At 40.8% G+C, this 23090-nt stretch overlaps 1 protein-coding gene across 2 annotated transcripts in view; it reads left to right on the plus strand.

Annotated features, from left to right (window-relative positions):
* The first annotated feature begins 3669 nt into the window (after nucleotides 1–3669).
* Nucleotides 3670–23090, plus strand: part of si:cabz01090165.1 (uncharacterized protein LOC100333421 homolog) — a 35184-nt gene continuing 15763 nt past the window's right edge. Inside the window, exons 1-3 of one of the 2 annotated variants that reach the window (XM_062418576.1) lie at nucleotides 3670–3709; nucleotides 12960–13153; nucleotides 22337–22537. In XM_062418576.1, coding sequence (XP_062274560.1) covers nucleotides 3670–3709; nucleotides 12960–13153; nucleotides 22337–22537 — 435 coding nt within the window. Of the gene's footprint in view, nucleotides 3710–12886; nucleotides 13154–22336; nucleotides 22538–23090 lie in introns of those variants that run through there. The other variant, XM_062418575.1, reaches the window with a different exon arrangement.

Raw genomic sequence — 23090 nt, forward strand, 5'->3', positions numbered from 1 at the left:
TGTTCCCATAGCTCTATGTTCCCATATTTCTAGGAGATTATTAAAATGTAGGCCCTATGTTCCCACAGCTCTATTTTCCCATGTTTCTAAGAGATTATTAAAATGTAGGCCCTATTCTCCCACAGCCACAGACATGTGTGGTGTCCTGGTACCTCTGTAAGGCTACGAGTGAAAGTCCCTCATGAGCAATAATTTACAAATTAAGCACTGAGGCGGGCACAACGCTGTCCTGATTGGGACATATTTTTGTAAAATAGTTGTAAAATATAACCCTAACCCTGTGGGAACATAGGGACTAATTTTGAAAAGAAAAGTTAGAAATGTGGGAACATAGAGCTATGGGAACATAGGTGCTGTGGGAACATAGAGCTGACCCCGTTGCATGTAGCTTAGACACTGTGAAGTCTGTCTATCATGTCAGCTACCTTTAATAATGATCCACGGGGGATTAGACACCAGTAATTAGCTGGGAGCTGGGTGGGAAGGTTGTCTAATTCTTCCGCTGAGCGTCCACACTTATGAACTATAACGTCCTGTAAACAGCTGCTGGCTCCAGCTGTGTCAGCAGCTGTAGAAAATTGATTATTGATGACCCGTCACTGCTGTATGTTAGAAAAACAGAAGGGTTCACAGGCGGGTGCTGATTCAGTGTGTTGATCAGAAGTATTTTGGGACACTAGTTGCAAAAGCGCACCGCTGTGGCAGTAACACATGTTGTGAAGGCTAAAAGATCTGCTAACTTTGTTGGTTTTTTTTCACATTTTAAATACAGAACAAATTTCCAGTATCTTTGTATAATAAAGAGAGACAAACCTCTCTAAAGAAATCCCCTCTGGGTGTCATTCTGCTCCAATTTACCACGCGTCAGTCCGTGGTGAAATAAATAAAGTTATCAGTCAGTTTCCAAAATTAAAATAATATTTGCAGGTTTTAAAGTTTTACTGTAAATGTCAGGCTGCTGTATGGTTTATATGAAGGATTCTGATTGGCTTTCAGGCTGCTGTACGGTTTATAGGAAGGATTCTGATTGGCTGTCAGGCTGCTGTCTGGTTTATAGGAAGGACTTTGGTTGGCTGTCAGGCTGCTGTATGGTTTATAGGAAGGATTCTAATTGGCTGTCAGGCTGCTGTATGGTTTATAGGAAGGATTCTGATTGGCTGTCGGGCTGCTGTACGGTTTATAGGAAGGATTCTGATTGGCTGTCAGGCTGCTGTACGGTTTATAGGAAGGATTCTGATTGGCTGTCAGGCTGCTATACGGTTTATAGGAAGGATTCTGATTGACTGTCAGGCTGCTGTACGGTTTATAGGAAGGATTCTGATTGGCTGTCAGGCTGCTATACGGTTTATAGGAAGGATTCTGATTGGCTGTTTGGTTTATAGGAAGGATTCTGATTGGCTGTCAGGCTGCTGTACCGTTTATAGGAAAGATTCTGATTGGCTGTCAGGCTGCTGTACGGTTTATAGGAAGGATTCTGATTGGCTGTCAGTGTTTCTCTGAAAGTGATCCAACAATATTGTTCAACACTGTCGATGTCGTTATAGTTATGTTAAAACAATTTAATTTTTTTAACTATATATTTCAAGTTACAGTCATCGTTGTAGTTCTTTGTGTGGACGGCCCTTTATAGTCATGATGAGGCAAAACAGCAACTCTGTGATGCACAATCTAGCAGATACCATCCACATGAGTTAGAACGATCTTTAAAACTACATATTTATAGTTATAGTTATTGTTCTCAGTCGATACAGCTTATTGAGCCAGCGCGGGGTCGAGGAAAACTCCTTTCAGGGTGTCAAAACCCTGGACCAGAGGACGTTTTTTGGGAGCCTGGCAAGAAATGTGGAGAAATGCATGTTATCACAGGGGAAAGACCAAATGGGAAACAACAAGCTAATTGAGGATTTAAAAGTGCTTTATCCACAATATTGGCCACAGGATGGTGACACACTGTTCGGGGACGCTCTGCCAGCAGTTGTGCATTGATAGCCTGCAGAATGCCATCACGGCATTCAGGGAATACCGTGATAATAATGGGACATTCATCCCAGATGAACTGAATGACCTCTTGGCTGCGGTCAACACTGTCCCCATCTCAAGTGCTGAGTGTGAGAGAGGGGTTTTTCCCAGATGAACTTAATCTGTACAGCAAACAGAGCGTCTCTTGTCCCCTCTACCATTTCCTCCCCTACTCTTCCTTTGCCTTGTCGGCCTGGTTCAACCCCTTTCCATACGTGGGGTCATGGATTGCAAAAGGACATAGAAGTGCACTGGACAAGAGTTATAGAGGCTATAGAAGCAGTAGGCTTTATGGATGCTTTATGGGCCGTTTTGGACAAATACGTTAGTGACGGTAGGAAGAAATCGCAATTATTCCATGCTGTGTTTGTGTTGATTATTGATTATTGGGTGGTCATCATTGCAATATATAGCCTATATTAGGGCTGGTATTAGGGCGGGTCGAAAAATAATCGAAACCGACATTTAGAAACTCGACTCATGTCAATTAATCGTGGTGTTCACTGTTGCCATGACAGTAAAGGTTGCATATCTTTAAGGAATTTGAAAACGTGTCTCCAGTGATCATTTTAACCCAAACCATGATCTTTACATAGTTCTAATCAAGTAAACTAGACATGGACCACAGCGTCACACCTTAAAACATCATTATTTTCCCTCCCTAAAGATCCTCATGTGTCCTCATACTGATACCTCATGTCCTGATACTCATCGCCCAGCCCTATCCTATATATACAGTATATATGGTTTAATTTCTATGTGCATATTTAAATCGTCCCACAAGTAGCCTGTTGCTGTTTACATGGTCATAGTCACATGATGAGTGTTTGTCTCATCCGATGGATAATTGCTGCTTGTGAAAACGATTGTTGCAGTGTTTGTTTGTTTTTTTACATTTTGCACCCATGCAGTGCAGTGTTACATGTTCTGAAATTAAAATAAACATTGCCCTGATATACACACAGCGTTGTTTAGGTCAGAGAAGCTACGTAGGACCTCCCACTTTACAAATGAAGCACTGACAGTAACCTGTGTTATGTGCATGATGAAGGTTGCAATAAATCCAGCTAATGTTTCAGTGCTTTATTAAGAAGATACGTTACAATATGTTCATTAATCATTAACCTCATTATGTTATTATGATGAATCTCAAAACATACTGCATACATGTGAGTCCTAGAAGACAGTTTTGTTGTATGAATACAGCAAGAGGACAGTGTTTCATTCTGTATATGACTGTATACTGTATGTAAGCTATAGTTTCAGCATGTGATGCACAGTAGGATGGTAAAGGCGTAATTCTGTATGGATTAAAGAGGACAGCAGTGGAGCTTACTGAGACAAAGAGGAAATGGGTTCAGAATATTTACAATGTGATAAATACGAGGAGTTTGTCCCTGATTCGCCTCCTTCACTCCTTGTGCTTCTTTTTCTATCTGGTGTCTGTCCTTCTCTCTGTGTGTGTTTCTCTGCTTTCAATGAGTATGCAGCTTGCTTTTAGCACAGTGGCCTCCCTCTTCCATCAGCCTTGTGTGTGTGTGTGTGTGTGTGTGTGTGTGTGTGTGTGTGTGTGTGTGTGTGTGTGTGTGTGTGTGTGTGTGTGTGTGTGTGTGTGTGTGTGTGTGTGTGTGTGTGTGTCTGTGTGAGCACATGCTTGTTATATGTGCATGCATTTTTGTGTGTGCACACTTCAGCTGATGCAGTGCAACATCCCCACCAACTGGTCAGTTAATGTAACTTTCGTAACATGAGTAATGGTTTCTTGTTTTTCTCTTTCTTGCTGTCTTTCGTTCTCACCTTGCCCCTCGCTCATCCTCCTCTTCATCAACCTACCCATCCTTTTCTTCCTCCTCTCCTCTGCTAAACACCTCCAATCTCCCTCTTCAAAACTATTAATTCTTCTTTATTCTCTGGCTGTGCTCCTCCTTGTCTCTCCTTCCTCTCCTCTCCATCTTATAGTCTTGACCATCACTTGGCTCATTTCACTTCCTTCCTTCTTTGTTGTTGTTGTTCATCTCAGTCTATAAACTGAGATAATTATCTAGCCCCTCTACTATATGTGAGCGCCTGCAACTTTACTGTGTTGGTTCACTCTCTCATAGCATCGTTTTCAGCTGCAGCAGGCAGCTGTTTTCAGATAAAATGCTTTAAAAAGTCACTGAACACTACCTGCTCAGCACCAAATGGCAAACAGACACAGCTGTAAACTAGCTAGTGAACATAGTGGAGCTAAAAAAGGCCAGATATTTCCCTCAGGAGTTGATAGAGAGCAAAAACACAGCTAGAATAAAAAGTGGATATTAGACTTACACGACTCCAAATGAATGATAATGTTGAACATGTTGCTCTGTGCTGCTGCTGTTCAACATCTCAACTTAAAAGGCGATGAAGTATCATGCTGTGTTCACAACTTGTTTCTGCTGAAAACATGAGTCCAAGAAAAGATATGAGTTGTTTCTGTAAGTCGACTTTGAGAAACTGTTACAGCTTCGATTTTCATTTTGAGTCTGGTAGAGAAGACGATGTCCTTATTATTAATCCTGCCGGCAAAGCTCTGATCTCATTTGTTTCTCCAATCAGGAAAACAGTTATCAATAACACCAGAACTGTTTGAATCGGTGAAATTAATTAAGAGATGTGGGCATCGATTGAGTCAATTCTATCCAGGATCAGCAATTTATAAAAATGTCTCAATGTGCTCCAGTTTCCTCCCGCAGTGTAAAAACATGCAGGTTGGATTAATTGGTGACTCTTAATTGTCCGCAGGTGTAAATATAAGCATGAATGGTCATCTGTTTATGGGTCAATTATGTTTTTTTAATGTCCATGTGGTTTAGTCAAATTTAAAGGGGTTAAAATGTGAAAATAAACGTATGAATAACTTGCACACATTCTTTTTTTGTGGACCCAGCATCAAATTTCTGCTTTTAATCCATTTTGAGAGAATATATTAGAGGATTATGGCAAAAATGTCTAAGTGGTGTAACCATAAAAATGATCATTCAAATAATTCAACTTTGCTTAAAAACAGTGTATTTGTGCTGCTCGACAGCACAAATACACTGTATCTGTTGTGTTTCGATGCGAGCCAGGAGCAACAGCTGTACAAACGCGTAGTCTGCCATCGTTGTTGTTGCTGCTTCTTCTTCTTTGTATTATTGTTGCTTCGAAGTTGGCGCGAGTCTTTATGGGAAAGCAGCGACGTAACTGACGTATACGGTGACGTAATGACGTGGCTCCCTAAACACCGAGCAGTGGGAAAGCAAACTGGTTCTCAGCTGGTTCGCATTCAGTTCAACCACAGTGAACCAACACAACCAGCCCAGCAATGGAACTGCTTTGGTATGAAAGGGTTAGGGTTAGAGATAAACTCCTCATTTTAACTAAATGAATCAGCTGTTCCTCATACCCGACTTTCAACATGAGCGACAGAAGATTAATAGACTCCAATAGAAAACAAAGCAATTAAAACTGCTTGCTTGTGACTGTTGTTTACGGAAAGGATTTGTGAAAAATTGTGAATATATCAAATCCATGAATAATATTTATGTATTTATTTATTTAAAAGGGACATTGCACATTAATGTAAATGCACCAGAGTTAGCACAACTGCTAATTTGCATCTGTTGTCCCCTGGCAGGTCACACACACACACACACACACACACACACACACACACACACACACACACACACACACACACGCATGATGTGAAGTGACAAGTTCATATGAACCTACAGATTTCATACATACATTCCAATATTCATACAGTGCAATACATTAAAACAATAACACTATACACACATACAAGATTCACAACGAACCGGTGTAATAAATCGGTGCAATGCATGCCCACACATATGTATCACATTCCCGTATTGTTAGTGGTAAACCATCAAACAATCAACTTTTATAAGATTATGTTTATATAATTTTGCAGTAGAGTTTGGGTGCAGTGTGATGGTTGGTCTCTGAGGAACACTGGAGCTCTGAGAAGAGATTTAATTTGTTCAGTCAGGCCTCTTCAGCGTGAGAAAATTGCAAAGCAGCTCTTTTTTTCTTTACTACAGGCATTCCTCCATCTCTGTCGCTCCCTCTCCTCCGTCCTTTCATCACTCTCTCCTTAACTGAAAGTGCTTCTCATTTCAATTGCATCGCTCTCCCTTTTTCTCCGTCCCTCCACTTATCTTCCTGCCTGTCCGCTCCCCGTCGTCATTCCTCTTTTCCATATGAGTTTGTCTTTCTCTCAAACTCTTTTCGGCTGTTTCCTGTCATACCTCTGTTCTCTGACATGCCCGGCGTCCATCCATTCATTCATCCATCCTTCTTCTTACTCCCTCCCATGCTACCATCACTCTCTTCCCTCTGTCTGAATCACTGTCATTATCCATCCCTCTGAATCAGTTTCTCAATTCCTGTCTAGATAAGATTGTTTATTACTCCATCTCTCCAAATAACTTCCATCTCGAACCCCTTAGTTTCTATACATCTCTACACCATTCCTCTCTCCGACATTCCCCTCGTTCATTCATCTCTCTTTACCTCTTTCCACCGCCATACCCCTGACGCCTCTGCTCCTTTTTATTCATCAAGTCTTCCCTCTCATTGTAAAACTGACATGTTTTATAATACATGTACGTGTGCATTCCCACATGTGATGATATGTAATGACACCCGTGTGCACTGTATCATCTATAATATAGAGACGACATTACATATATGACATGATAATGAAACATATGATTGGACGTTGATTGGTAATTTACATGTTGATTGAGTTTCGTGACTCGTGGGAAAAACTGTTCAATTAACGCTGATGTCCAAACATACAGAGACGCTAACAAGAGAGAATCAGTGCCCGTCTTTTCTCTGTTGAACCTGGTCACACAAAGCATTCACAATAGGAATACTTAATAGAGTTACCAGGCAATCTGGGAATAGAAATCATTATAAATCGACTTGTTTCCAAAGTTTGACTCAATTTTCTGCAGATAAACATGAAATTATTGGAAGCAACATAATAATATAGACCAATAAAACAAGAGCAATGTCATGTCATTTTCAGCTAAACATCTTTATTTTTCATACAAATGGTTGAAAGAAAAACATTCAAACCAACGCTAAGTGTTATTAAAGGACCTTCTGGATTTTGCAAAGATCACCTGGTATAATTTAATCAGAAAAACAGAAGCTACATAAGAGGCAAAAAGAAATGTAAATGTTTCCTGATCTCCATGGTTACCAGAGTAAATGTAATATTTAGAACAATTGTATTCCATTACCTTTATTTAATATAAAGTTATAATGTAAGATCATGCCAAACTAGTTGATATGGTGTTTTATTGAGAATTTACTGTTTTTAAGCAAGTTGAATTATTTTGTACAAAGTTTTTATGGTTACACCACTTAGACATTTTTACCATAATCCTCTAATATATTCTCTCAAAGTGGATTAAAAGCAGAAATTTGATGCTGGGTCCACAAAAAAAGAATGTGTGCAAGTTATTCATACGTTTATTTTCACATTTTAACCCCTTTAGATTTAAACTAAACCACATGGACACAAAAAAACGGTCTACTACTCTGTGTCAGTAGCACAACACAGAGTAGTAGCAGATCTGGTAAACATCGAGCACATACCGACACATTAGCATCTACCATATTTTGAACTGAAGGTATTTATTTATATTGAATGAACATCACTTTTTATTTATTACCAAAAGTCACACAGCAGGATATTTCCCTTCAAAAACACCACATCTTCTCTCCTGAACATGCATAGTCATGTCGCTGGGAAAACTAGGGATGTTGATACTGCCATCTAGTGGTGATAACAGGTATCATGACATTATTCCACCCAGCTACATGAGAACATGGTGGCATCTCTAAGAATAAACCTCTGAAGTGGTAACGAAATACAAGAAGTCAGATAATCAGACGGGTTGGAAACAAACCAACAATTTGTCCAAATGATCTAAACCACTTTACTTGGAGCCTGAAGTGTCACTTATAATCCTCTACTCAAGACTACGTTAAGTACAGCTGGTCACAGTTGAAGCTGTGATGGATGGTTGTTAACTGATAGTCTGGGGAATAATTTTGCCTCTTTTACTGCTCGTGTTTCTGGACCTAGAGTTCCTTCAGCCCCGTTCTTGAAGAGCAGGGAGTAATTTATCCGTTAACCTTGCACTCCTTCCACCAATTGCCATCAACCAGAAAAATCACACTCTCTTCCTGTTTTGGCACCATAAAACACTCCAGCAGGTTTCCCTACAAATCTGATGGTGACTCATAGTGAGCTCATTTGTCCACAAGCTAAGAGAAGTGGAAATAATGAGGTGACATGGATGGATGGATGGTAAATGAGTGGTAAATGGACTTATATAGCACTTTTCTAGTCTTTTGACCACTCAAAGCGCTTCTACACTAAATGTCACATCCACACATTCATACACTGATGAGCAGGCTACCACGTTCATTAAGAGGAATCTATTGGTGCTTTTCCACTATACAGTTCCAGCACTACTCGACTCAAGTTGACTCGGTTTATTTTGCGTTTCCACTAGGGATAGTACCTGGTACCTGGTACTTTTTTATTATCTGCTCTGCCGAGGTTCCAAGCGAGCCAAGCCGGTACTAGAATGTGACGTCGACACACTGCTGGCCGCTGATTGGTCAGAGAGTCGCTGGAAAAGTCATGAGCCGTCCCACACAAGAATCAAACCCGCCATTTTTAAATACCAACAACGGCGTTACAGCGATTCGTTTCTCTTCTCTTGCTTTGTGTGAGACAGAAAGCCTCATACAGCAGCAAGTACACCATCGCCTCCATTGTTTATGTGTTTGTGTCGCGTATAAAACGAAGTCACGGCAGTTTAGCAGAGCCGTGCTATGACGACCCCGCCCACGTTGAGGAGGTACTTTTTTGTAATGGAAAAGGTTCCTGGTACCAAACCAAGTCGAGTCGAGCCGAATATTGCTAGAACTGTATAGTGGAAAATCGCCATAACATACTCATACATTCACACACTGTTTGCACAGCAATCGGGAGCAATTTGGGGTTCAGTATCTTGCCCAAAGACACATTGACATGTGGACTTGAGTAGCCGGGAATCAAACCGCCAATCTTATCAAGAGTTAGAGGCAGAGTGTATGTGCAGAGATTCAGCTAAAGAGCAGGATATATGGTGTTAGAATGATCAAGGACAGTTTTTGGGAGCAGAGTATGATAAGAAAGAATGAGGTGACAAGCAAGCTGGGGTTGTGGAAAATAAGAGGAGACATTGGTGTGTGTGTTTTTTTACTTCTGTAGCTCTGACTATCTTTGTATATAATGTTCACTTGGGTGCGTATAGGTCAGTCACTTTCTTCTGTGCAGAATAAACGACAAGGCTGTGAATTGTCATCTTCGGCACGAGAAAGACACAGTATAGATATAGTATCCACGACATGGTTTGACTGAGTCGATTCTTCTCTGAAAAGTCATTCTGAAAATTACTGAAAAACATTCATTTTACACTCAATGTGATGTGATGTGTTGCCTACTTTGTCCCCATATTCTCTCAGGAATAAAGAGATAAAAAGATCGAAAAACAGTATCAAGAAAAAGATTCTCAGCATGTGGTGAAAATGATCCTCACATAGACTACACCCATGTTTTAACTCAGTCGTTAATCCCAAGTATTGTAAGCTACTTCACATCAAATACGTCAATCACTCAAAGACAGATCTTCAACCATCTATATTGTAGAAACAAGTAGCATTTGAGGATGTCTGCTTGAATGTGAGTGAAATTATTAGAGGTTTGAATATTTTCAGTCAAGTGACAAATTTGAGAATCCCAGTAACTCAGTCGTAAATCCCAAGTATTGTCAGCTACTTCACATCAAATACGTCAATCACTTGTGGTATATTAATCGGTTGACTCTTGATGTGTTGATGAAGAAGGAAACCACCGCTGACACGTCTCACTTTTATATTTTAACCCTCCTGTTGTCCTTGAGTCAAGGAAGGGAGGAAGGAAGGATGGAAGGGAGGAAGAAGGAAGGAAAGGAGGATGGAAGGAAGGAAGGAAGGGAGGGAAGAAGGAATGAAGGGAGGAAGAAGGAAGGGGGGAGGAAGGAAGGAAAGAAGGAAAGGAGGGGGGAAGGAAGGAGGGAGGAAGGAAGGAAAGGAGGGAGGAAGGAAGGGAGGAAGAAGGAAGGAAGGAGGGTAGGAGAAAGGAAAAGAGGAAGCGAGGAGGCAAGGAAAGAAGGACATAGGAAAGAAGGGAAGGGAGGAAGGTAGGAGCGAAGGAAAGAAGGAGGAAGGGAGGAAGGAAGGGCAGAAGTAAGGAAGAAAGGGGGATGGAGGAAGGAAAGGAGGAAAGAGAGAAGGAGGGAGGGAGGAAGGACAGACGGAAGGAAGGAAGGGAGGAAAGAAGGAACAGTCAAAACAGACGGGGTCAATTTGACCCGGGAGGACGACACAAGGGTTAAAGGTTTTTATTACAAAAGAGAACAGTGTCAAACATCAAACATCTTAAGAGATGCTCCAGTATATATAGCTCCTTTCTCTAAAAACTCCACCCTCTGAACAGATGGTCAGTCAGGAAACACAGCCCCTGACCCTTCATTTATGGCTAGTTTTAATCTTTAACCTAAGTAAAACCGTCTGTTTCATGACCTATAACTTTTAACCTTTAAGTAAACATCTGGTTTTGGAACGCTATACCACAAGACAGAGACAGTATATCACAAGGTACCACAGGATAAGAAAGATCTTCAACCTCTATATTGTAGAATAAAGCAGCATTTGAGGATGTCTGCTATATAATAAAAAAAAGAAAGTTTCATCTTGAATGTGAGTGAAATTTCTTGAGGCTTAAAATATTTTCAGTCAAGTGACAAATTTGTGAATCCCAGTTGTCGTTCATTATCGGCTGAACGTCTCCTGTGCTCACGTTCCCATCGTGTGCAGACTCAATTACCCATTGACATTTCAGCGTAGTCGAAGTCGGGTGGGTTTTGAATTCTCCTGATAATTTCCACCGAATTGATCTCATTGCATTGCTTCCTCACAATTAGCTCGGCGTCCTGCACTCTGTATGCTCGAGTCGAGCCGAGTCGAGGCACAGTTTGAATATTTCAGCATTGTAAATAAAAGACAATCTCTCTTCCTGCTGTTATATACAATCGACCTTCCTGCAATCACCCAGCATCAACTCAGAGAGTGTGTGTACACGAGGAATCCACACTCACGCATGCATGAATGCACGAATGAATGAGTGAGTGTCTGTGTGTGCTTTCCTTTTTGCATATGTCATTCCAGCTTGTGTGTGTTTTCTTCTGTCTCCTCGTATGTATAAATTCATTCAGCACTCGAATGCAGAACCCCAAACGGAGAGAAATCAATATCAATGTAAATGTATTCCTTTATTGCTCTGGCTGGAAAGTTGGTTTTAGTCTCATTTACATGCACAAAAAACATCTATGAAATTTATGAAGTGAGACAGAGAGCCACGCAGAGCATAATTTGTGTTGTTTAATGTTCTGCTAAGATTGTAATCATGAGAATGCAGTGAGCTTAATTGATGATATAAGAACTGTTTACTTTCACTTTCCCAGGACAACTTACTCAGCAAGAAATAGGAAAAGAAAAACTCCTATCTCCTCTCTCATGAAGCATTTATTATAATATTTTTTTTATTTATTTTTTTCATCCCAGTGCTCCGCAAGAATCAGTCCAGGAAATCATAAAAGAAGGATTTCTGTGTTTGTTGTAAGATGCAAAAAAAAAATTCTGCAGCTTTTATCTCTTATACTGTTACTGTGAAGAATAATCTTCATCTTCGGAGTTTTAACCCTTACATACTTACTCATAATTAGTCTCTACACCAATTAACATTCGTGAATTCCCCATTAGTCTTTAATAATAATGATAAATATTTGATTAATCATACAGAAAAAAAGATATTCACAATCACTATTTTATGGTCCAGGAGAACATTTTATAGAATATGATGAATATAACAACATGTTTTAATGGTGACTTGGAATTTTATTTAATAAACACAGGTCCAACTTTACATTTCCGTATATAAAAATGTGTATCAGCTGCATTTTTGTGAACTGTGGGTCACATTAGGAAAAGTCCTTCGTGTCGTCCTCCCGGGTTAAATTGACCCCGTCTGTTTGGACTGTTCCTTCTTTCCTCCCTTCCTTCCTTCCGTCTGTCCTTCCTCCCTCCCTCCTTCTCTCTTTCTTTCCTTCCTCTCTCTTTTCTCCCTTCCTTCTTTCCTTCCTCCATCCCCCTTTTTTCCTTCCTTCCTCCCTCCCTCCTTCTTTCCTCCGTCCTTCCTCCTTTCATTTCCTTCCTCCCTCCTTTCCTTCCTTCTTCCTCCCGTCCATCCTTCCTTCCCCCCTTCCTTCCTTCCTTCCTCCCTCCTTTCCTTCCTTCTTCCTCCCTTCCATCCTTCCTTCCTCCATCCTTTCCTTCCTTCCCTCCTTCCTTCCTCCCTCCGTTCCTTCCTTCTTCCTCCTTCCCTCCCTCCCTCCTTTCCTTCCTCCTTTCCTTCCTTCTTCCTCCCTTCCTTCTTTGACTCGAGGACAACAGGAGGGTTAAAAGAATTGTGTATCTGGTGTTTTTACAGCTCTCAAATGTAAAAAAATTGTGTGTAGGGGTTAGTTGAATATCTTTGCTAACAATAAATCCTACAAATGAAATCAAGGAGCCACGACTTGGACAAAGCATTTAGTTGTTACATTAATCACTAACTGGGAAACCTGGAAGTAATTTACAGGCCTCTGGAGGATCTTTAAGTTAAAGAGTTGCATGAACTAAACTCTGCTTCCGTTTGTCTTTTCTCTGTTGCAACAGGAGCATAACCATGGATGTCACCTCCTCGCTGGTCTGCCCTTTCCTCCTCCTGCTCGTCTTCGTCCTCCTGTCCTCCCTCACCCCTTGCTCCTTCTCCATGCTGTGTCCAAAGCGGTGCACTTGCCAGAACCTGCTGCCGTCCTACACGGTGCTGTGTGCCAAGACGGGCCTCCTCTTCGTCCCGCCCAACATCGACCGCCAGACGGCCGAGCTCAGGTTGATGGACAACTTCATCACGACTCTGAGGCACCGCGACTTCGCCAATATGTCCAGCCTGGTCAGAGCTCAGTTTCCTATATTTCTATTTCATTTTTTTTTTACCTTGCAGCCATTCATGTTTACTTTGATTTGCTCACCCGATAGTTTCTGCCAAGTATTTGGATAAGAGCGTGCTGTCGTTTTGCTTGATTTATAGCCATGCTGTTTTGTTTTTGTTGAGCTATACTCCACAATCACATTTATTTGATGTATTGTTTGAAGTTGTCATTCTATTTGGGAATGACATAACTTAAAACATGTATTATATAAAAGCTAAATTATGTTTCTGATGTTCCTGGCTGTGATTATGAGTGCTTAACTGTGATCCTTGCAAAACTCTAGCTTATCTGGTGCTCGGAAACAGTCATGACTCATTCACAATGTAGATTGAGTCAGTCATAAAAACAAATATGAGGCATTCATGCTTGAATAATGATGCTGAGAGAACTTAGGGCCTGATTTTCTAAAGGTTTGCATGTGTAAAATCGTGTAAACTTGACATCACCTGCCAAAAAATGTGCTACCTGATCTACTAACGCATTTAGTACGTTTGCCTTAATGAATGTGTGCAAAATACAGGGAGGAGAATGTTTTTTTTTTTACTATAACTCAATATGTTTGTTAACCTCTTTAACTAGAACCTCTAATTCAATGGGATCACATTTCTGCTCGTCCAAACTCTCCGTTAATTAAATACTTGCAAAACGCATGCTAACCAAATGTCCAATCTTTTGCACTGCACACACAATCTAGTACCCTTTATTTGGGATCTTAGTAGATCAGGCCCCTTACAGTGATAACATGTCATCTTATCAGAGATATTAGCCTGATACTTCACAATTTTGTGAAACTGGACTACTCTATATGAAGCATTAAACATTAACTTGGCGTCTTTCTCTTCATTCTGCTCTCCAGCTTAAATTCATCACATCCAATGCCAACGAGGTGATATCATTCACATCTCCAGCTCTATATTTATATTATGGGGCTCTACTGGAATATCTCTGCATGATTTCCAGTTAAAAAATCCTTATTTATCTTCTACTGGTCCTTTATCAAGCCCCTCAGTTCAGCCTCTGTCTATTAACAGGTCGTTTTAGCTCCTGTCTCTTTAAGGCCTCCTCACTCTGTTCTGATTGGTCAGTTTCAGGAAGCTTCTTCGGGCTCTGGTTACAACATAAACAAACTATTCTAGCAAGATTTCACTTATTTTTCTCCGTCTTTACTGTAAATGGAAACTTATCAAATATGTCCGTACATGTTGGAGCCTGAATCCGACCCACGGAGCAACCTTAGTAACAAAGGTTACAGATTGAGCAGCCATTTATGGGCATGCACAAATGATCTAACATCAGTTCAATGGGGCAGTAGTTTAACATCCATCCGGAGATAATTGGCAAACTTTTTGGGGAAGACCTGGTCTGATTAGGAGAGACGGCATACATCCCACTTTGGACGGAGCTGCTCTCATATCTAGAAATATGGCCGAATTCATTGACCCAAATCCATGACAACCCAGAGTCCAGACCAGGAGACAGAGCTGCAGTCTTACACGCTTCTCTGTGCTTCCACTAGAGCAGTTACCCACCCAATTACATATAGAGACTGTGTCTGTCCCCCGACCTCCTAAACCAATTAAAACAGCTTTTAATAGAAGAGCGATACATAAAAACCTGACCAAAATTAATACCACTCCAGTAATGGACCATCAAAATAAGAGAGTTAAATGTGGACTCTTAAACACTAGATCTCTCTCCTCTAAAGGTGTATTAATCAATGATATAATATCAGATCATCATATTGACTTATTCTGTCTTACTGAAACCTGGCTGCGTCAGGATGAATATGTCAGTCTAAATGAATCCACTCCTCCCAGTCATATCAATACCCACATCCCTCGAGACACCGGCCGAGGAGGTGGAGTTGCAGCCATTTTTAACTCAGACCTAAAAATCAACCCTAGACCTAAACTTAATTATAAATCATTTGAAAGTCTTGTTCTCAGCCTTTCTCACCCAGCCTGGAAAACTTTACAGCCTGTCTTATTTGTTGTAATCTACCGTCCTCCTGGCCCGTACGCCCAATTTTTATCTGACTTCTCAGAGCTTTTATCAAATTTAGTCCTTAGCACTGATAAGATAATTATAGTAGGTGACTTTAACATTCATGTGGATGTTGAGAATGATAGCCTTAACACTGCATTTATTGCATTATTAGATTCAATTGGCTTCTCTCAAAATGTGAATGAGCCAACTCACTGTTATAACCACACCCTCGACCTTGTTCTGACATATGGTATTGAGGTTGAACATTTAATAGTTTTCCCTCATAATCCTTCTTTATCAGACCACTACTTAATAACATTTGAATTTTTATTACTGGACTATACACCACTGGACAGACATGTTCTTACTAGATGTCTGTCTGATGGTGCTGTCACTAAATTTAAAGAAAAAATTCCATCAATGTTGAGCTCAATGCCATGTATCAATACAACAGAGATGACTTATTCTGATTTCAGTCCCCCCCAGATTGACTGTATTGTTGATAGCGCTGCAGACTTACTGAGAACAACTCTGGACTCCATGCTCCTTTAAAAAAGAAGATAATTAAACAACGGAAAACAGCTCCTTGGTATAATTCCCAAACTCGACAATTAAAACAAATTTTACGAAAACTAGAAAGAATATGGCGTTCCACCAAATCAGAAGAATCTCACCTAACCTGGCAAGACAGTCTTAAAACATATAAGAAGGCCCTCCGTAACACCAGAGCTGCCTACTACTCATCACTAATAGAGGAGAATAAAAATAGTCCAAGGTTTCTTTTCAGTACTTTGGCTAAACTGACAAAGAGTCATAACACTACTGATCCATGTATTCCTTTAACTCTCAGTAGTGATGACTTCATGAGTTTCTTTAATGACAAAATCTTAACTATTAGGGATACAATTAATCACCTCTTGCCCCCAATAAGCACTGATTCATCCTCTAACATAGGAAACTCAGAAACTGCTTTTAAACCTGATATTTATTTAGACTGTTTCTCTCCAGTCGACCTTATAGAATTAACCTCAATGATCACTTCCTCTAAACCATCAACCTGTCTTTTAGACCCGATTCCAACTAGGCTGCTTAAGGAAGTCCTTTCCCTCTGTTAGTACTTCCTTATTAAATATGATCAATCTGTCTTTAGTGACAGGATATGTACCACAGTCTTTTAAAGTAGCTGTCATTAAACCACTTCTTAAGAAGCCTACTCTTGATTCAGAGGTTTTAGCTAACTATAGGCCCATATCGAACCTCCCCTTTCTCTCTAAGATCCTCGAGAAAGCAGTTGCTAATCAGCTGTGTAACTTTCTAAATAATAACAGCTTATTTGAGGATTTTCAGTCTGGATTCAGAGCTCATCATAGTACAGAAACTGCACTGGTAAAAGTTACAAATGACCTCCTAACTTCATCAGACAATGGACTTCTCTCTGTCCTCGTCCTGTTAGATCTTAGTGCTGCCTTCGATACTATTGATCATCAAATCCTGTTAAAGAGACTTGAACATTTAATTGGTATTAAAGGAACAGCATTAAATTGGTTTAAATCCTATCTGTCAGATAGATTTCAGTTTGTAAATGTCAATGATAAATCCTCTATGCAAACAAAAGTTAGACATGGTGTTCCTCAGGGTTCAGTGCTTGGACCAATACTATTCTCCTTATATATGCTTCCTTTAGGAAATATTATTCGGAAACACTCAATAAATTTTCATTGTTATGCAGATGATACTCAATTATATCTATCAATAAAGCCTAATGAAATCAACCAGTTAACTAAACTACAAACATGCATCAAGGACATAAAGGCCTGGATGACCTGTAACTTCCTGCTGTTAAACTCAGAAAAAACTGAAGTTATTGTGCTTGGCCCTAAACACCTTAGAAACACATTATCCAATGATATAACTACTCTGGATGGCATTACTTTGGCCTCCAGTACTACTGTAAGGAACCTAGGAGTTATATTTGACCAGGATCTGTCCTTTAATTCCCATATAAAACAAATTTCAAGGTCTGCCTATTTTCATCTGCGTAACATTTCAAAAATCAGACATATTCTGTCTCAAAATGATGCTGAAAAACTAATCCATGCATTTGTTACTTCTAGGCTGGATTATTGTAATTCATTATTATCAGGCTGCCCTAACAAGTCTCTAAAGACTCTCCAACTGGTCCAGAATGCAGCTGCACGCGTTCTGACAAAAACTAGAAAGAGAGATCACATTACTCCTACTTTAGCTTCACTGCATTGGCTTCCCATAAAATCAAGAATAGAATTTAAAATCCTTCTCCTCACTTTTAAAGCTCTTACTGGTCAGGCTCCATCATACCTTAAAGAGCTCATAGTACCTTATGTACCTACCAGAACACTGCGCTCCCAGAACGCAGGCCTACTTGTGGTACCTAGTATCTCTAAAAGTAGAATGGGAGGCAGAGCCTTCAGTTATCAGGCTCCTCTCCTGTGGAACCATCTCCCAGATTCGGTCCGGAGGGCAGACACCCTCTCTACTTTTAAGAGTAGGCTTAAAACTTTCCTTTTTGATAGAGCTTATAGTTAGCAAGCTCCTAGTTTATGCTGCTATAGGCTTAGACTGCCGGGGGACTCCTACCTCCATGATGCACTGAGCTCCTCTCTCCTCCTCTCTCTCTCTCTCTATCCATCCATCTATATCCAATAACATTCATGTACTATCAATGCATTCAGTAACCTACACTTCTTCCCCGGAGTTGTCTGTGCTTTCTCATCTCACAGGCAATCTGGGCCTGTAGACGTCCGGATGACAGATTCCAGTCCCGGACCTTCTAGCTTCAATGTTTATTTTCAATGTGCTACTCTCTCTCTCTCCTATTCTTCCTCTCTCTCCCCTCTACCCCAACCGGTCGAGGCAGATGGCCGCCCACTTTGAGCCTGGTTCTGCCTGAGGTTTCTTCCTGTTAAAAGGGAGTTTTTTCTTGCCATTGTCGCTAAATGCTTGCTCATGTGGGAATGTTGGGTCTCTTTATAAATTAAAACTTGAAGAGTACGGTTTAGAACCTGCTCTATGTGTAAAGTGCCTTGAGATAACTTTGTTGTGATTTGGCGCTATACAAATAAAGATTGATTGATTGATTGATTGATCCAACATTACAACAATATATAAATGAGAGAAAATCGCCTTTAGTGAGGCTCAGAGTAAGAGTGTGGAAGTCCAGCTATTTATAACCAAGTGTTTTACTGTAGTTACCTAACCTTAATCATTTCCATAACCATAAAGCTTTCCTAATCTGAACCATATCGTGGATGCCATCTTCAGGTATTATAGATATCAGCATTCTTGTCTGGCAATAGGATTGTTTTAAAGCTGCTGTGTTAAAGCCCTAAAGTCAAAGAACATATTAAATGTGTTTGTTTTGATCGTTTTCTCGCCGTTGCTATGCCATTATTATCTCCACCTACAGTAAAATACAGGTGAAAACTGAAAGCGGCAGGTACACATGATTTATCTAAAGACTACCAAAGGGCACTCTGTGAAATAACAGCAGGAAGGATCATGTCGATGTCGAAGGCTGAGGAAAGAAAAGGAGTAAATTCACTTGAGTGTAAATATCTGCTGGAATAAACTGAACGTCTCCGTTGATGTTTAATGGTGTGATGATATCTGAGAGGGAGGAAGGCGGTAAGGAAGAAGGAAAGAACGGAGGGAGGAAGGCGGGAAGGAAGAAGGAAAGAAAGGAAAGAGGGAAGGAAGGAAAGGAGGGAGGGAGGGAGGAAGGAAGAAGGAAGGAAAGGAGGGAGGAAGGATGGAAGAAGGAAGGAAAGGAGGGAGGAAGGATGGAAGAAGGACGGAAAGGAGAGAGGAAGGAAGGAAGAAAGAAGGAAGGAAAGGAGGGAGGGAAGAAGGAAGGAAAGGAGGAAGGAGGGAGGAAGGAAGGAAGGAAGGAAGGAAGGAAGAAGGAAGGAAAGGAGGAAGGAAGGAGGGAGGAAAGGAGGAAGGAATGAAAGGAGGGAGGAAGGAGGGAGGAAGGAAGGAAGGAAGGAGAAGGAAGGAAAGGAGGGAGGAAGGAAGAAGGAAGGGAAGGAAGGAAAAAGGAAGGAAATGAGGGAGGAATAAAGGAGGGAGGAAGGAAGGAAGGAAGGAAGGAGGGAGGAAGGAAGAATGAAGGAGGGAGGGTGGAAGAAGGAAGGAAGGGAGGAAGGACAGATGGAAGGAAGGAAGGGAGGAAAGAGGGAACAGTCAAAACAGACAGGGTCAATTTTTTTCAAGCATTCAGAAGCAAAGAAAACTGCTCAGCTCTTCGTAATGTTTGGTAAAAATTAAAATGAACTATTGAGTAAGAAAAGAAAAGAAATCGAAACGAGACTTTTCATGTTTATTCCACATTGAACCGAGAAAATATTAGAAACATCTGCCCCTTTGACAGAGATTTAATCTATGATATCTTACAAAATTCACCAATGTATTCCACTGTAATCATGTAGCGGAGGTGCACCCAAGCACAAAAACAACACATTCAAACGTCGTCATGTTTAAAACATCAAATAGCTGCAGACTTCCTCTGCATTTGAAAAAAACGTTCCCTCTCCTCCCGTGTGATCACAGCAGCACAGATGATGTTTGCTCACACACGAGGCAGCTTGGGAAATTGAGGTTTTAATCATTTGGCGGCGGCGAGCGTGACAGCGAGGGCCACAGATGCCTCCGATGATTGTCGCGTATCCCCAAAACAGCTTTAACAAGTGTGTGGGTGTTGATTGGCCTTCGTTGGGTGTTAATAGAATATATGTCTGCATCTGACAGGCGAATATCAACTCCTCCCATCGGTGCTGTGTCTTCTAATAGCATTATTTATTAACCCTTACATACGTCCATTGAGGCTGTTCTGGGTCAGATTATCTCCGTATCTATTGCCATGTGTTTTAGTGAAATGAATAGTTAATAGTTTTAATAAGATAGTAGTTATGAGGATTTCTTTTTATGATGTAGCAGTGAAGACTGATGGCTCTAATGGTTATACAATAAACCCCACAGTTCCATAAAGTTCTGCTCATTTTCACTTTACATATAAAATAACATTTAACCACCAAAAAGAGATGCAGACATGACTAAAAGAGATAAAAAATAGACTAAAGAAACCTAAAAACATACAAAAAAAGATGAAAAAATGACTAAAAACAACCTACAGTTAGTTTGAGTAACAGCTGCCATCTGGTTGCCATAGCAACTATGAGATGGAGTGACTAAAGAGACTCAAAACTACCAAATAGAGACATTTCAATCATTATTACTATGTTATATTTTCATGTCTGAGGTAAAATAGGACATGATATTTTGTGATAGGAGATGTTTAGTGGTGTAAAAGCTAAAAAATACACTCTCTCTGCTCTCTGAGACATGAATCAAGGTTTAATCACATTTATTGATCAGTCAGATCGACTATTGATGCTTTCTAAACACTTCTGCAGTTCACATAGACACTTTTTATGAGGCTTAACCCTTGTGTCGTCCTCTCGGGTCAAATTGACCCCATCTGTTTTGACTGTTCCTTCCTTCCTTCCTTCTGTCCTTCCTTCCTTCCTTCCTTCCTTCCTTCCTTCTGTCCTTCCCTCCTTCCTTTCCTCCCTCCCTCCTTCTGTTTCTTTCCTCCCCCTACCTTCCTCCCTTCCTTCCTTCTTTCCCTCCTTCCTCTGTCCCTCCTTTCCTTCCTTCTTCCTCCCTTCCATCCTTCCTTCCTTCCTTCTCTCTTTCCCTCCTTTCCTTCCTTCCTTCCTCCCTCCTTCTGTTTCTTTCCTCCCCCTACCTTCCTCCCTTCCTTCTTTCCCTCCTTCCTCTGTCCCTCCTTTCCTTCCTTTTTCCTCCCTTCCATCCTTCCTTCCTTCCTTCCTACCTCCCTCCTTCCTCCTTGCTTTCCTTCCTTCCCTCTTTCCCTCCTTTCCTTCCTTCCTTCCTTCCTCCCTCCTTTCCTTCCTCCCTCCCTCCTTCTGTTTCTTTCCTCCCCCCTACCTTCCTTCATTCCTTCCTTCCCTCCCTCCTTCCTTCCTTCCTTCCTCCCTCCCTCCCTCCTTCCTTCCTTCCTTCCTTCCCCTTTCCTCTCCCCCTCTTTCCTTCCTTCTTCCTCCCTTCCTAACTTCCTTCCTTGACTCGAGGACAACAGGAGGCTTAATGAAGCCCAGACTTATTTTTCTTCTCCTTAAATCCATGCCACATCTGACCCACAGTACTCTAGTATTAATTACTAATTGCATTATTAATGAAGGGTGAATGGGTGGCTTGGTGTTTAAAGGCCATCCTGTAACCGAGGCCCTCAGCGTCCAACCTGCTGAACCGTCCTTAAGTGAAACATCGAATCTCTATTATCTCCATGGTGGCAGCTCATCGGCTAACCCTGACCTCTGACCTCTCTAAAACATGATATACTATTTGACAAAAGTGAAACCTTACTGAATTATTACTGGCATGACATTAAGTTGCAGAGCTTAAACCCTTACATAATGACTTACTTTATAATTAATGCCTATACCACATTTTTAACTGCAAATTTGTTTCATATTCTTGTTCTTCTTTAGATTTGACACAATTACAGTGACGATATATCAACAATCACACTATATTATGTTATCTAAAATGAGAATAAAACAGCTAATAATTATTATAATTATTTCTTGAATGTATTTAAAGTGACAATATTTGAATTTTAGGTTTCATGATAACATTTAACACCCTATATGTGCAAAAACATATCATTTTTTGGACATTCTAGGCCACTAAAGGACAAGTCATTAAACTTCAAGCTTAAGGAATGTAATTTATGTGTTTTTTAATTGCTTACAAATGTCAAAATGAGTCAAATCCGACCCAAACAGTATGCAAGGGGTTAATAAGAATAGGAAGTTGGTAACTTATGATAACCTTTAACACACTCTATGTGCAAAAACCTATACATTTTAAATAATAGGTCCATTTATGGACATTCTAGGCTACTAAAGGAATGTAATGTATGTGTTTTTTAATTGCTTACAAATGTCAAAATGGGCTCAATTTGACCCGAACATTATGTAAGGGTTAATAAGAAGTCGGTAATTTAGTTGGCAGATGTTTTTTGGAAGTTGATCCAGGATTCGTCGACATACATCATGTGTTATCTGACAGTGATCTCATGTTTCTCTGTCCAGATCCATCTGACCCTGAGCAGAAACACCATCAGTCAGATCCGGCCCTACGCCTTCGCTGACCTCCAGGATCTGCACGCTCTCCACCTGGACGCCAACCGCCTCACCGTCCTGGACGACTCCCACTTCCAGGGTCTGGTTAACCTGCGGCACCTCATCCTGGCCAACAACCAGCTGCACAGCATATCAGAGGGAGCCTTCCAGGTATGAATACTACACTTAGGGTCTGATTTACTAAAGGTCTGCGTGTGTAAAAACCAGGCGGGGAATTCCGGTCCTCTGCAATGATGCCAACGTGGAAGTAACTTAAAACTGCATTCTATCAAAAGGCCACCAGGGGGCGACCGTTTTGGTGTCAAAAGGACTTCCGTCTCTATACAAGTCAATGGAGAATTCACCAACTTCTCACTTGATTTCTAACCTCAGTAAACGTTTTCAAAATGTGTTTATGGTCTCAATCGCTAGTTTAAAGCCTTCTTCAATGCAGTATGATGTTCATTTGTGAAATTTTGGCCTCCATGATTTTATATTTGACGATAAAGCAGGGTATGCATTAGGGCGTGGCTACGTCGTGATTGACAGGTTGATTGGTTCACAGGTTCAGAAGGGCGCCTCATGCCCTTCCTGATGCCCATATAAGTAGAATCCGTGTTTTTTATTTTTCCCAGCATGCACCTGAAATTTTCAAGATGGCGCTGCTCAGATCCGATACTATTGGCCTCCGAGCAGCAGTCCATAAACCAATGGGTGACGTCCC

This window comes from Scomber scombrus, chromosome 5 (assembly GCF_963691925.1).
Source record: "Scomber scombrus chromosome 5, fScoSco1.1, whole genome shotgun sequence".
Taxonomy (NCBI): Eukaryota; Metazoa; Chordata; class Actinopteri; order Scombriformes; family Scombridae; genus Scomber; species Scomber scombrus.